We start from the raw sequence: 13,219 nt of genomic DNA, 5'->3' as shown, positions 1-13,219 counted from the left end.
GGGTGATTATTTTTGTGAGGTAATGCTGTTTTTGCTTTTCGCACGTGATAAATAATAATATTGTCATATTCGTTGTGAGCTCAACAAATTCTATATAAATCATGTCAGGAGTTAGTCGTAGAGCAGTTATCACAGATCCAAATGGCGTATATGAAGGTGATGTGAATGAGAAGGGCCTTAAACATGGAAATGGAGTTTATAAAGTTAATACTGGAGATGTTTACGAAGGTGAATATTCGAATGGCCTTAAGAACGGTTATGGGGTTTATACATGGGCAAACGGAGACAAATTTGAAGGTTATTACAAGGATGATATAAAATGGGGTCATGGAATCTACAGATGGTCTAATGGCGAGGTCTTCGAGGGAGAATATGTAAGAGGTGTTAAATGTGGTCATGGTATATATACCTGGCCGAATGGTGACAGATTTGAGGGTGAATACAAGGACGGAGTTAAGGAAGGGTTTGGCGTTTACAAGCTTGCAACTGGTAGAATATATGAAGGTCAGTATTCACGAGACATGAGAAATGGTCAAGGGACATCCAGATATACTGATGGATCTGTATACACTGGCGAATGGTTTGACGGTAAAGAGCATGGCCATGGTCTCTTGAAATTTAGTGATAGCAGCTCGTATGAGGGCGATTTCCAGAATGGTGCACCCAATGGGCAGGGGAAGTATACTTATTCGAATGGAAACTACTATGTTGGCGGATTCAAGAATGGTCTCACGGATGGGCCGGGCTCACTCACGTTCGCAGAAGATAATCGCGTACTAAAAGCAAACTGGAAAGATGGCCAAGTTGATGGTGACGCTGCAATCATTTACCCTGACGGTGGAAAGTACACGGGCGAGGTTGTAAATGGAATAAGACAGGGAAGAGGTGTTATGACGGAGTTCAATGGTGACGTTTTTGATGGTGAATTTTTCAGGGATTTCCGTCACGGCGAAGGGGTACTTACGGTAAATGGCAAACAAAAGAGAGTGAAATATAATATGGGTAAAAAAGTTGGATTATGTTCTTGCTAGTCTAAAAAGTTCCATAAATGCCCCAAACCTGTTGGTCTCTTTCTACAGATTAAACTTTTCAACTCCTTTAATATCATACTTCAAATTTTTTTAAAATAAGTTACAATTTAGAGAAAAAAAAAATTGTTTATCGAATGTATAGAATATATTGCAGATAGTCGTGTGTGAAAGCACGTCATAATGATAATTTTTGGTATAAGCGATTCTCTAATTATCTGATTTCCCTCGAGTAACAACTCAATGTACTAGATAGACTATAATTTGTGAAACTTCTATTCCATTTTAAATAACCCTACAATTCCTGAAAGTGAGGCAACAACAAAGTTTACAGAATATAACGATAATAATGATACCCCGAATACCTTGTTATTATACTTGAAGTACGTTGAGTAGTAAATCCATGCAGGAACAATAAATACGAATATTCCATCGAGAGTCCCCCCTGTGACTTGAATTAACTTGGCAACGGAGCTGAACCTAACTGCCATAATACCTGAGAATGTAAGGACAATAGATAAGTTCAAAATTTTAAACAACCTTTCTTTTGATAAACACTTAAAATGTGAATAGTTGCATGGGCATTTTTTCCAATTGAATTCCACTTCGTTATTTTCTTCTTTTTGTTCGTCACTAATTCCGAAATAAGAAGTCAAATTCGTGGTAGATGCCAGTGTAGATGTGCATTGATTTGAATTAGTTTCTTCATCAACTACAGTATTTAAATTTTGTTCAATATTCTTAATAGAATTAGTCATCTCCATATCACACTTTTTCTTATATATGAAACTGCCAATTGACCTGAACAGAAACTTGACGGTTGAGGAGAAACTATCTATTAATGGTATGATTTCTATACATATTGTCACAGTCAGTGATAGTGTTAAATAAATCCTCATAAGAACAATTAAAGGGTCATTGTATGCAAAATTATTGATAATATTGGGTAATGTATTCAACCTAAAAACTAGATATCCAGATATTCCAACAGAGCAATTGAAAATAAAAATTGCGGTGACAAATGTTAATACAATCCCTTTAATCTTTTTTGTTGACATGTGATGTATATTCTTTGTTGAAGGGATTAATATTAAATGGCAAAAGTGAGAGAATAAAATAATATTTGAAACACTTGTTATCTTCCAAAATGCCATGATTGAACTGTAATTGAAAAACTCTATTTTTCCCTTTCTACAAAAGTTGTTATGCAGAGCCATAATCCCATTTTGGCATTCTGGTGGCTGGTTTGAACTCAATCCATAATAAATAATAATAATAGCAGTAGATACAGACGATAATACTGACAAAACTGATGCCAATTTTACAGCAGAGAAGTTATTTGGTATACATAACAAAAAAACGATCAAACAAAAAAATATTATGCATCTGTACCTTTCTGTAAAAAAAAGTGAAATAGAAAAAAGAATATTGTAAAACAACTTTGCAAAAGTAGATTTTTCAAGGCCATAATAATGTATTGATAACTCGGTTAGCTTTTTTTGAACCAAAAAATTAATTTGAATCACAAAATCTGAAAGAAAAATTAACAAGCAAGGAATTATGAACAGGCAATCAAATAAAACAAGTATATCACATAATATTGCAGCTTTTGATGCAATCTTAGCTCTTTTTTTACTTTCTGCCAAATTCAATTCAGCTTCAATTAAATTGTTATCAATTTTTGGTTCGCCAAGAATACTGTAATAAATTAGTTCAGTAATACTAGAAACTTTGTAGTGTAACCCTCCCATTATCAAAAAATATATTGTTGAGCTGCATAAAATACCCCAATATAGCAATAAAATTATCCCCAAAAACAGTCCTGTCTGTTGAAATACCCATGGAAGAGTTAATACTCCCATACCTGTAGCTGCGCTAATCAACATGAAGCATATTGAAAAGAATGAATCTTTTCCAAATATTTTCATTTCAAAATTTGTTCATAAAAGATATTGATTTAAGCATTAATAGTCTTTGGCGCAATAAGAAGTTAACGACAGAAAAAATATAGAATTTATTAAAAAATTGAAGTATAACGGAATAAATTGGATATTAACTAAATACCCGCTAGTTAGATGAATAGAGTTCTCAATAATAAGCCCTTAGACTATCTACTAACGCCCACGATAATGTCTAGTCATAGAGTTCACTGAATTCGAACTGCTAGAAGAACTATACTTTGAGTTGATATACCCTTTAAAGCTTGAATAGTTGTAGCTAGATTCATTTGCAGGTGTCGGGGGCATTAATTGGTTACCAGGCAAACTATTTTGTGAATAGTAATGAGAATCACTAAAAAAATTATTAGGGTTATGATTAACAAAATCTGAATTTGGATGATTATTTCTATGCCTTGAATAATGTTTATTATGAGACTCATAGCTGGTTAGTATCCTATGTTTGTTTTGATAATAATAGTTTCTGTGGCAAGAAGAATTTTGAGCAGGTCTGCGCTGGTCAGATGTTCTTTGCCGTTTTTGATCTACTTGCCAATTGTAGTGTCTTATTTTGTGTGTATTTAATTGGGAAATACCATCTAATTGGTTATCACGCTTACTAGCACTTGAATCAGATTTAGGAACCCAAGGGTCACTTTTTGGAGAAAGTGAAGTAGAATTAACTGTCTCTAGAGATTTTTTTCTTGGAATAATGTGGAAGGGATTTTTTTCGTTCAAAGTCTCAGAATTAATATTGCCATCTACCTTTTCCTTATCAATTTCTGGGTATGTAACTGGAACTTCTTCATTTGTTGTTGGTTTTAGTTCTGAATCAAAAATTTCATTAGTATTATTTTTGTATTTTTCAGATGTTTCAGACGAAATTAAAGATCTCTTTCTTAGTCTTTTTTTATTGTTTCTATTCCTTTCTTCATATATCTCATGTTTTATTTCTTCAGTTTTAATTGAATCAAAATGTTCATTAGAATCTAATAAAAGTTTACTTTTTCTTTTATGACTTCCTAATGCTGGAAGAATGTATTCATCATCCTCAACCAATTTCTCAGAGTTAATTTCCGAGTTGATAAATAAAAGCCCACCATCTCCAGATAAATCTCGGGATTCATTGTCAAGATTAGTTTCATTCAGAACATCAAATTCATTTAAAGTATCCAGTTCTTTACTATCCGCCACTTGATTTGATCCTTTTTCTCCAATTTCTGAAAAATCTTTAGACTCAAATTGGTTCACTTCACTATTTTCCTTAACACCTAGATTGTCACTGTTGAAATCCTTTGAAAAGTCGTTAAAATTGTTTCCTTCATTTGAGCAATCAATCAATATACAGTCAACTGAATCAACCTTATCAACATTCTCATTCAGCTTTTCTGTCATTTTGCCCGAAGTACTCAATAAATCTAATTCTTTATTTTTATATTCATCTTTGAGTTGAAAGCCGTTATTTCTTGGTTCAATTGAAATACTACAATCATCTTTATTTGAAAATAAACTGCTCTCAGAATTCACTATTTCTGAATTCTGAGCCTTGCTGGTGTTCCGTGAGGACCTCCTCAACCTATGATTACTTTCAAGTTGGTCCGGGTCCAATTGCCTATTCCTATTCCGGGTATTGTTTTTGTTAATATTGCACTTCTTCGATATCTTATTTGTTTGAATCAATAAATTCGATTGTGAAATTTTACGATACATAGGATGGTTAAAATTATTTGGATTTTCCAACCAAGAAAAAACTGGGAATAAGTCCAAAATATCAACGTTTATTTGCTCACTAAATTCATCCGTAATTATTTTGGAATTAATAGTTTTTAAATCAAAATTTGTCTCGCTTAAATAATTTGGTATTAATAATAGGTTATCTCTTTCAGGGAACAATTTAGAGTACGAGAAGTTGCATGTACTCCAACTTTCGTTGTACTTGCTTAATTTGAAATCAACGCTATTAGAAATAAACAAGGAATTTGACAGATCAATAAACGGCGATTCCCAATCAGATCTTGTTGCAGGAATCAATTCTAGAGAATTTCCATGAATGCTTGATATGATACCTTGACTCTTTTGGGTATTAGATAATGAAATGGGATTGTTTGTTTGATTATTAGAGTATTTAAGTGATTGGTTATTTGAAATAACTGGAAATATCCCATTAACAGATTCGCCAACCATTTTGAAAACAATTGGGACTTCTGTACCTGTGATTATTGACCTTCCTTGAAGTGGATGGTTTTTTGAGTTAAATATGTTATTTTTTAAAATACATATTGGAAAACTCTGAGAACCTTTTAAATTTGAAAGTACTTCGTAACTATTAGAAAAGTTTTTAGATCTTGACTTTTCAAAACTCTCAAAAAATTGATTTCTGAAAAGAGAAACATCATCCAAATTTTGATATTCTAAAGGCCAACATGAAGGAAAATTTTTTTTTAAATGATGAGACGGCAATAAGCAAGTCTGGTCATTTTTAAGCTCTTCACACCAATCACTCAAACTATCAATTAATGATTTGCTAAGCAAACTATCAGAAATTGCACTACCTCTAAAATTTCTTGTGATATCCTCAGTTAAATTTAAGCCTTGATTGTTTATTTGTTTGGAATTAATGGCCTGAGTAAGTGAATTACTAATTGAACAATTACTAAAATTTTTTTTTCGGCCTTTTAGTGAACGACTCTGAAAATCAGAATACGAAATACTTTGATCAGGTACGCTTAGATTTAAATTTTCGGGAGGAATCCCAACAACCTCTTCTGCCACATCGCATGAATTATAGATTTTATCCCATGTGTTCATTGTACACACCCATTCTTCAGGTAATGTATTAGGGTTCATTCCCAACGGTAACTTTCTCCATTTCTTACAAAGCTCACATTGAGCCCAATCGACCAAATCAGAAGAGACTTCCATTTTATATTATACATCATTTATAGTATTTTTAAAAAAAAAATTAGTCCAATTTCTTTAAATAAAATTTAAGCGCTAATTTTGAACATCAGAAACGAGGACATATGATAATTTATTTTCTATCTTTGTTACGCACTCACCGTCAATATTTGTTTTTGAGATTTCACTATTTAAAATATTAGGCGTACTATCAATAAACATATGGTTGCTTACGAAGTGCGTTATCCAACTAATTGGGTTAAAACTTTGATTACAGAATGATATCGTACATCTTTTTTGAAATAGTATAGAACATTCAATGCTACTTAACTGTTCGACTTGTCTTGAAATTATTATGTTCCCGTTTTCAGATATTCCTCCCAGTGCCAAACGTATAATAATTTCTTCCTCTAGCTCTATATTTGGGCATATGATCACTGTGCAGAATCCCAAATTTCGGGTGTAGTTTAATAGTTTTTTCGTAGTGGAAATGAAATCAGAAAAACAGATGATATTTAACAATCCTAAATAGTTTTTGTTTATTCCATGTTCAGTTGAATTGTATTCTGCGCTGGTACAAAGCAATACCGTTACAGGAACTTCTTTAATCAAGTATGGATATGTCATTACACAACCCAACAGTAAATTAGGAGCAATTACACATACTTGAAATGGAGAGTTATTCTGAGCACTGAAACTTGTAATTGGAGATTCAAGCATTTTATTCCAAGAAAGATACCAAGTTATTAACTTTAACAATTCATTTCCTGCGTTAATTAAATCAAATTTATCGTTAAGAAAGTATTCATTCATCAACAGATTCTTGGAAGAAACCCACAGTTGTTCATTTACCAACGGTTTAATATGAGGATTATCAGGGATATAAATTGAATATAAACTCGGTTTAAGTAGTTCCTCATTATTTGCCTCCACATTAATTATTTTAACAAACGAAATGTTCAGAAATCTACTCAAATCTTTTAAAGAATGAGCAGCATTTTTTAGAAAACTACAAGCATGTATTTTAACAAGACATTTAATTTCTGGGGATAAATTCAGCATTTTATTGTAAATTTTAATATTTATTTCGCTTTACCCCTCATTTTTTGCAATTTTTAGCCTTGATGCAGGATAAAAAAAAAAGTAAAGATGATTGGAGAGAAGATCTCTACAATTTGATAGAACTATTGAGAAGGAGGCAGCTTATTGGATCTCAAGCTCAGGGAAAGAAAACACTCGAAGTCTTGAGACAAATAGTTGATAAGTGCACGTGGAAAAGTGTAAATGAGCTTATTCTAAAAATAAAAGAAATCGGCTCAGAAGTTGCGTCAATTGATCCTTTAGCATTTTCTGTTAACAGTACTTTTAGGAGGTTTCTTAACGTAGTAAGAAAGGAATATATCAAATTGTGTACTAAACAGCCGGCATGTTACTACTATTTTAGTAGCTCTGAAAACACTGATTTGCAAGGAGATGTAAATATGTGTCTCTTAAGATCCGCAATTTTCGAAGGTATAAATGAACTTTTACATGAATATGGACAATCTTGGGACTTTGACCAATGCCTGGATATTTTTACAGCAAACGAAACTGTTTTAATTTATGGTTATTCAAATTTAATTGAGAGAATGTTAAAGTCAATTTCAAAAAAAAAAACAAATCTAACTGTTTTTATTTTAGATGGTGACCCAGAAAAGTATTCTTATGAATTTGCTCAGAAAATTTCATTTGAATTTGGTATTAATGCTATTCTGATGTCTGATTCAAGCTTATTCAGCCTTATACCCAAAGTAAGCAAAGTTATTTTAAGCGCAAAAGCGATATTTCCAGATGGAAGTGCCGTTACACTTTCTGGTGGATACTTAATTTCACACACTGCGAAATTTTTCTCTGTTCCTATTGTAATTGTTGCTGCCCTCTATAAACTTTGTCACTTCCCACTTTTTGACACCCAGAGAACAAATTTAATCGTTCCGCCAAACCTCTTTGCAGACTCACTTAAGCAACTTTCAAATGTTCACTTTGCAATTAATAAATTGGATTTAATCCCTGATAATTTAATAAGTATTTTCTTAACAGAAAATGGATCAATGTCTAAACTACAACTATATGAGATTTTCAAGGGTAGGTTTCATCCAGATGATCTGTGAATAATATACTTGTACAATAATTGATGTATTAAATTAAAAAAACTATACAGTTATGCATATTCACGTCTAGTCTTTAATACATGAAGTATCTGTTTTTTTGTAATTTTACAATGAAGAAAATCAATTAACTTAACTTATGAACGAAATTCCGATTGTATTATTTTCTGTTAAGAATAAAGGAAATACTTTGTTCTTCGATGCATATTCTCAGACCGATTCCATTAATTACAATTCAAATGTGACCCCGCGTGAATACTCTAACTACTATCGCTTTTATGTAAACAAGTACAAAAATTATAATTCAATTAATGTGCAATCTGACCAATTAAAAAATAGTGTTTTTGAGCAAAAAATTGATCTTTCAAATGAAAAAAACAGACGTTGTGTTTGTAGTTCAAGTGAATATATTGAATTAGAAGGTAATCAATTGAAAAATGGCATTCCAATTACTCATGTACCACGTGAGAACGAAATAGATCCTAATCTAAACGATTTTGGAACAAAAAATTGGCAAGTAACCAGTTATGTGAAAAGCCAAAGCCCAGAACTCAACTTTCGTCATTCAAGCTCTGAAATTCATAATATTCGTTTAAATAATAGTCCATATTTATACACAAATAAAAATTATACTAAATACCCATCAAAACAAAATAATATGGGTGAAAGACATTATAATAGAGAATTATGTAGGCATTGCCAATATTCTTCTGTAAAAAACATTGATTTTTATATTGATCCATCTCCGAAATATAATTTTATTTCAAATTCTATTCCTGAGGCTTTAACAATGACTATTATGATAGGCGTTAATGCAGTTGTTGAAATCATTGCTAGTATTGCAGTGAAATTTTGTGCGAGAATTCCTGATAAGGACGAATTATATCCAGGAACTGGATGTGTTCTTATGGACTATTTAAATGATAAAATTGATCACTTATTAAATGATCAAGCTGAAATTCACGACGAATCCACAGAAAATCAACAATCTGAGAACGACACAAAAAGTTCGAATATAAACTGCGAGGCATGGATCAGCAACAAACTTGACGAAATCATGAATCATTCTAATTACAAAGACAGTGAAAACAAAATCCCTTATAAATACAACGGTCTATATGACGCACTAATCAAGAACTGCTATCACAAGGCCGATGAGTCAGGTTTTGACCCAGTTAAATATTCAGAGAACTTGCCGTACACCCTCCCATTTGTTAGCGCTAGAACACAAACTCTCCGGAGAGGATTCATAGATTATCCAGAAACTAATTCGTAATAAAGAAATGTAAACAAGCAGAGCCTAGTGAAAAAAAAATAAATTCTTATCTTTTTCCTAAAATTCACTAATTCTCAGCCGACCTTTTACACGGTCCGTAATACTTCGCCTTCTCAGCTGATGTCTGGAATCTGCCGTGCCCAAACTTAGATGAGGTATCGATAAACTTCAGATTAACCACTTCCAATGCTGATCTTGTCACAGGCGGCACCAATGATTTGCGTAATGTCAATAGTCTCTTCTTGCATCCGACGGTACAGCCTTTCAACATCAGGAAATCTTGATTGACAACGCCATACCTTGGAAATCCGCCCATAGGTGTAATTGTCTTCTCAGTCAAATCAGCAGAAGTTGATGCATTACGCGGATCGTCACCACGCCCAATACGGTAAATCTTCTTGTTCATTTCAGTACGCTGACCATATCCTTTCTGGCCTGCTCTTGGAACCTGGAACTGAACCCTAGCAGGATGCCAGGCGCCAATACAAGAAACCTTCCTCACACCTCTGCGCGTCTTTCTCGGAAGCTTCGTAACTCCCCATCTTGAGATTACGCCTTTGTAACCCTTACCCTTGGAAATACCGATAATATCAATCATCTCATTTTCGCTAAATATTGTGGACACGGGGATAGGTTGTTCAAAACATCTGACGCAAAAGTCTATTTTGTCTGATACAGAACCACCATTCACCTGTATTTCCATGATGTCTGCCTTTTTCTTGTTTAGTCCTGTCTTGCTAACCTGAGTATGACACAGAGCACGAATTACTGTACAGTACTGCTTGCATCTGGCAATCTCTGCTTCCATCCTCTGGTTCTCAGCATAATTCCTCGCATATTTGGTAAATGCCTTACGCTTACTCCTGTAATAATTCTTATAGAAACGTCTCTTGCATTCTTCACTAAGATATCCTGCAAATACAGTGGTCAAGGCTCTTAGACCATTCGGTGTCTCAATGTAACCGACAAACCCAACACATATCATAGGAGGAGTCTCAACAATCGTGACCGCCTCGACGACTTCCTTCTTATTAAGTTCTGAAAAAAAATGTAAGTTTCTGAATTAGACAACAACGAGGTATTATATATGTCACTTTCATGGTTTCTCCCAGAATCATCTTCACATAAGTGAGTGTAAAAAAACTACTCTTCTAGGGATAAGGAATATGAAAGGCAATAATAACGGAGCAGGAGCTCAACATCAAATCATCAATATAGGAGTAGTAATTGACAGCGAACATACGTTTATTTCAATTAAACGCTCAATTGCCAATTACTCCGAACTATCAATATACCACGTCAAAACAAATAAACTTACTTGAACCAGGTTTATCAACATCCCTAACGATATGGGTCATACCTGCTTTATAACCCATAAAAGCAGTTAGATGTGGTGGCTGACTCGAGTCATCCTTTGGAAAAGCCTTAACTTTCCCACGGCTTCTAGAACATCTCTTTCTAGGAAGGAAACCGAGGGATCCGGATCTTGGTCTTTCAAATTTACGATGTGACATTTCACTAAAACTAAAGTTGATGAATTTTATTAAATGAAATAACTGAATATGGTTCTTGGGACAATTTCTACGTATAAACCTTACCAAAACGAAATTAATTATATATAGAAATATATAATTACGTAAATTTGAGACGGCGCAACAAGTTCTTGCGCGCGTGAATTGGTCAGGGGCTCAATTTTCTGTAGTATATACATATTAAAGTTAAAACGCTTTAATGAGAAAACTAAAACATCCGACTTCACAGAGTTTGCTCGCAATGTTTAGATAGATAGTGAGTATAAAACGTCCTTAATAACTAATTGTCTTCCTATTTATATATGACTAGTGTAAGATGTTTTTTGTGCAAATGTACACTACATATTTCAAAGTAGTTCTAATAAAGTGTCAACTTAATTGATTAGCACTAGGAACGCCACCGAAAAAAAAAATAATGAAATTGGATACAAAATCAGAATTCTCTTTTCCTCGGGAGCGATTTCGCTTATAGATAATTGAATGATCCTGTAAATATGTATAACTGAAATTACTGTAAAAATCAGCTTTACAAAGAAATAAGGAATAATTAATGAAATTAGTGATATCACTGTAAATGGGAATATACAGTAACCCAGCATGCTTAAAATCGCAAAAAATGAGCAATTAATGCCTAAAATCTGCGCATTTAAAGCGATGGCAATTGCACCGTAAATTGAAAAAAAATGTAAAACTGAAAAAATCTTATCCTTGTTTTCAAATGGAGCTTTAATATATAAGCATGAAGATAAGAGTAGCAACAGAATGCAAGGACCCCATAAATCCCAATTATACAGCATTTTCAAATTATGCGCACGATCAAAATCATTCTTTCCAGCAGTAACAAAATAATGTAATTTGCTGTAAATGAGAAAAACATCCCTTTTAACTGTTTTCAAAAGTGGTTCGCTCAGTGTTCCACCAGAGTTTTCTTCATTATATATATCTCCGCCAACAACTAAATCTTTATCAATTTCACTCATTTAAAAAAAAAAAACTGGATTTTGTTGTTTTTATAGCGGTAAAAAAAAATTTTAAATTACGCCAGCCTAAAAAAGTTATATTTATGAATGTAAACTCTTCTACAAATAGTGTTGAGGCTGAAAGGTGCCTAGATCTTTTAGTAAATCAGCTCATTTCATCACAATATTGGCAAGGAACTATACGATCTCATCAAATCAAAAATTGCGTATCATTATTTAATAGATACCTACGGTTATCAAATCAGCAGGATTTCGAATGTTTGACTGAAGAAATAAGGAACCGAGTTGCAAATGAAGTTATTTTTAATGAGTTTCTTACTCAACTAAGTACAGAAGATGCCTCCGTAAACTCTTCTTGGCAATTTTATAAGAATAAATTCATCAATTTTTTAAAAAAATTAACGAATTTTCATCTGATTTTTTTGAATTATATTGAAAAAATAGAGAGTTTTATTTTTAATTTGTTACCAGAAATATTAAAAAATTCAATTATTCCTTCATATAGAAGACCACTGATTCTTTTATATTTACTAAACGTTATTCTGTTCATTTTGAGACTAACCGTCTTTAATTCAAGACCAATATTTAATAGTCATGCGAAAATCGATCGCTACTCAGCAAACAAAATTATTAATAAATTGGATGAATATAACTATCCAACATTTTTAGAAATAGTTTATGAAGTATTAATGTTCTTAGTAAATCTCCTAACATCAATTATTCCTTTAGTATTGCCTATAATTACATTGCACTTTATGAATAGGCAGAACATTCAAAATTAGATAGCTATTCGGATAAATAAATATTATAATCAGCTACTCATTTAACTAATCCTTGATTATCTGTTAAATAACTGTATCTTGGACCGCTAGAAATGTAAAATTTTTATCTGGAGCAATTAGAACAATTTGACTTTTAAAATGAAGTCTAATTAACTGAACGTTATTTGATCCTTGTACACCAAATACATTTGCGCACTTTACAATCTCCTTAATACAATCCGTATAGCTTCTTGATGTCTTCTTATCAAATGTCGATATTAAAGGTGTCATGTTGTCAGATTTTAAAATAATAATTCCAACTACACCTTTTTTTCCTTTTATTCTTGACAAAGTTTCATTCAAGTCGTTCTGAGAGTGTAAACAACACAGCTTATTAGTTTGTCTAACTTACCGAATTTAAACTTTCTTTAAAAATAGTCATTTCTATATGTTTTCCCTAATATTGCGCAATTATTCTACATCATATGGGGAGACTACATAAAAGTTTAACTTTGCGTCAAATGAATATCAGAAAATAGAACAAAATAGTAACTTTTAGTTATAAGCACTATTTTTAGGAACCTAATTTATTAAATTTGAAAAAAAATCCAGTTGTAAATTTCATCACGGTCTAATGTAAAAAATATTAATTACAATTAA

General features: G+C 32.5%; 9 protein-coding genes across 9 annotated transcripts; 4 read left to right on the top strand and 5 right to left on the bottom strand.

The window, feature by feature from the left end:
• Positions 1-101: 101 nt before the first annotated feature.
• On the top strand, positions 102-1,031 carry cubi_01850 (MORN repeat-containing protein; the record flags this gene model as incomplete). The annotated part of the gene is made up of 1 exon (XM_029018862.1): positions 102-1,031. The coding sequence occupies one exon, from the start codon at positions 102-104 to the stop codon at positions 1,029-1,031; it is 930 nt and encodes a 309-aa protein (XP_028876336.1).
• Positions 1,032-1,303: 272 nt separating this feature from the next.
• On the bottom strand, positions 1,304-2,956 carry cubi_01849 (uncharacterized protein; the record flags this gene model as incomplete). Its single annotated transcript, XM_029018861.1, has 1 exon — positions 1,304-2,956. The coding sequence occupies one exon, from the start codon at positions 2,954-2,956 to the stop codon at positions 1,304-1,306; it is 1,653 nt and encodes a 550-aa protein (XP_028876335.1).
• A 186-nt stretch (positions 2,957-3,142) lies between these two features.
• Positions 3,143-5,887, bottom strand: cubi_01848 (uncharacterized protein; the record flags this gene model as incomplete). The annotated part of the gene is made up of 1 exon (XM_029018860.1): positions 3,143-5,887. The coding sequence occupies one exon, from the start codon at positions 5,885-5,887 to the stop codon at positions 3,143-3,145; it is 2,745 nt and encodes a 914-aa protein (XP_028876334.1).
• A 72-nt stretch (positions 5,888-5,959) lies between these two features.
• On the bottom strand, positions 5,960-6,925 carry cubi_01847 (uncharacterized protein; the record flags this gene model as incomplete). Its single annotated transcript, XM_029018859.1, has 1 exon — positions 5,960-6,925. The coding sequence occupies one exon, from the start codon at positions 6,923-6,925 to the stop codon at positions 5,960-5,962; it is 966 nt and encodes a 321-aa protein (XP_028876333.1).
• Positions 6,926-6,987: 62 nt separating this feature from the next.
• On the top strand, positions 6,988-8,013 carry cubi_01846 (translation initiation factor IF-2B beta EIF-2; the record flags this gene model as incomplete). The annotated part of the gene is made up of 1 exon (XM_029018858.1): positions 6,988-8,013. One exon carries the CDS (start codon positions 6,988-6,990, stop codon positions 8,011-8,013), a length of 1,026 nt encoding a protein of 341 aa, XP_028876332.1.
• Positions 8,014-8,149: 136 nt separating this feature from the next.
• cubi_01845 (uncharacterized protein) lies at positions 8,150-9,286 on the top strand (the record flags this gene model as incomplete). Its single annotated transcript, XM_029018857.1, has 1 exon — positions 8,150-9,286. One exon carries the CDS (start codon positions 8,150-8,152, stop codon positions 9,284-9,286), a length of 1,137 nt encoding a protein of 378 aa, XP_028876331.1.
• Positions 9,287-9,353: 67 nt separating this feature from the next.
• Positions 9,354-11,798, bottom strand: cubi_01844 (60s ribosomal protein L3; the record flags this gene model as incomplete). Its single annotated transcript, XM_029018856.1, has 3 exons — positions 9,354-10,324; positions 10,605-10,804; positions 11,215-11,798. 3 exons carry the CDS (start codon positions 11,796-11,798, stop codon positions 9,354-9,356), a joined length of 1,755 nt encoding a protein of 584 aa, XP_028876330.1.
• An 83-nt stretch (positions 11,799-11,881) lies between these two features.
• On the top strand, positions 11,882-12,580 carry cubi_01843 (uncharacterized protein; the record flags this gene model as incomplete). Its single annotated transcript, XM_029018855.1, has 1 exon — positions 11,882-12,580. One exon carries the CDS (start codon positions 11,882-11,884, stop codon positions 12,578-12,580), a length of 699 nt encoding a protein of 232 aa, XP_028876329.1.
• A 63-nt stretch (positions 12,581-12,643) lies between these two features.
• Positions 12,644-13,001, bottom strand: cubi_01842 (uncharacterized protein; the record flags this gene model as incomplete). The annotated part of the gene is made up of 2 exons (XM_029018854.1): positions 12,644-12,928; positions 12,972-13,001. The coding sequence occupies 2 exons, from the start codon at positions 12,999-13,001 to the stop codon at positions 12,644-12,646; spliced, it is 315 nt and encodes a 104-aa protein (XP_028876328.1).
• Between the last annotated feature and the right edge of the window lie 218 nt (positions 13,002-13,219).

This window comes from Cryptosporidium ubiquitum (assembly GCF_001865345.1).
Source record: "Cryptosporidium ubiquitum isolate 39726 chromosome Unknown contig_12, whole genome shotgun sequence".
In the NCBI taxonomy this organism is placed as follows: Eukaryota; Apicomplexa; class Conoidasida; order Eucoccidiorida; family Cryptosporidiidae; genus Cryptosporidium; species Cryptosporidium ubiquitum.
This window is presented reverse-complemented; position numbering and strand designations above follow the sequence as displayed.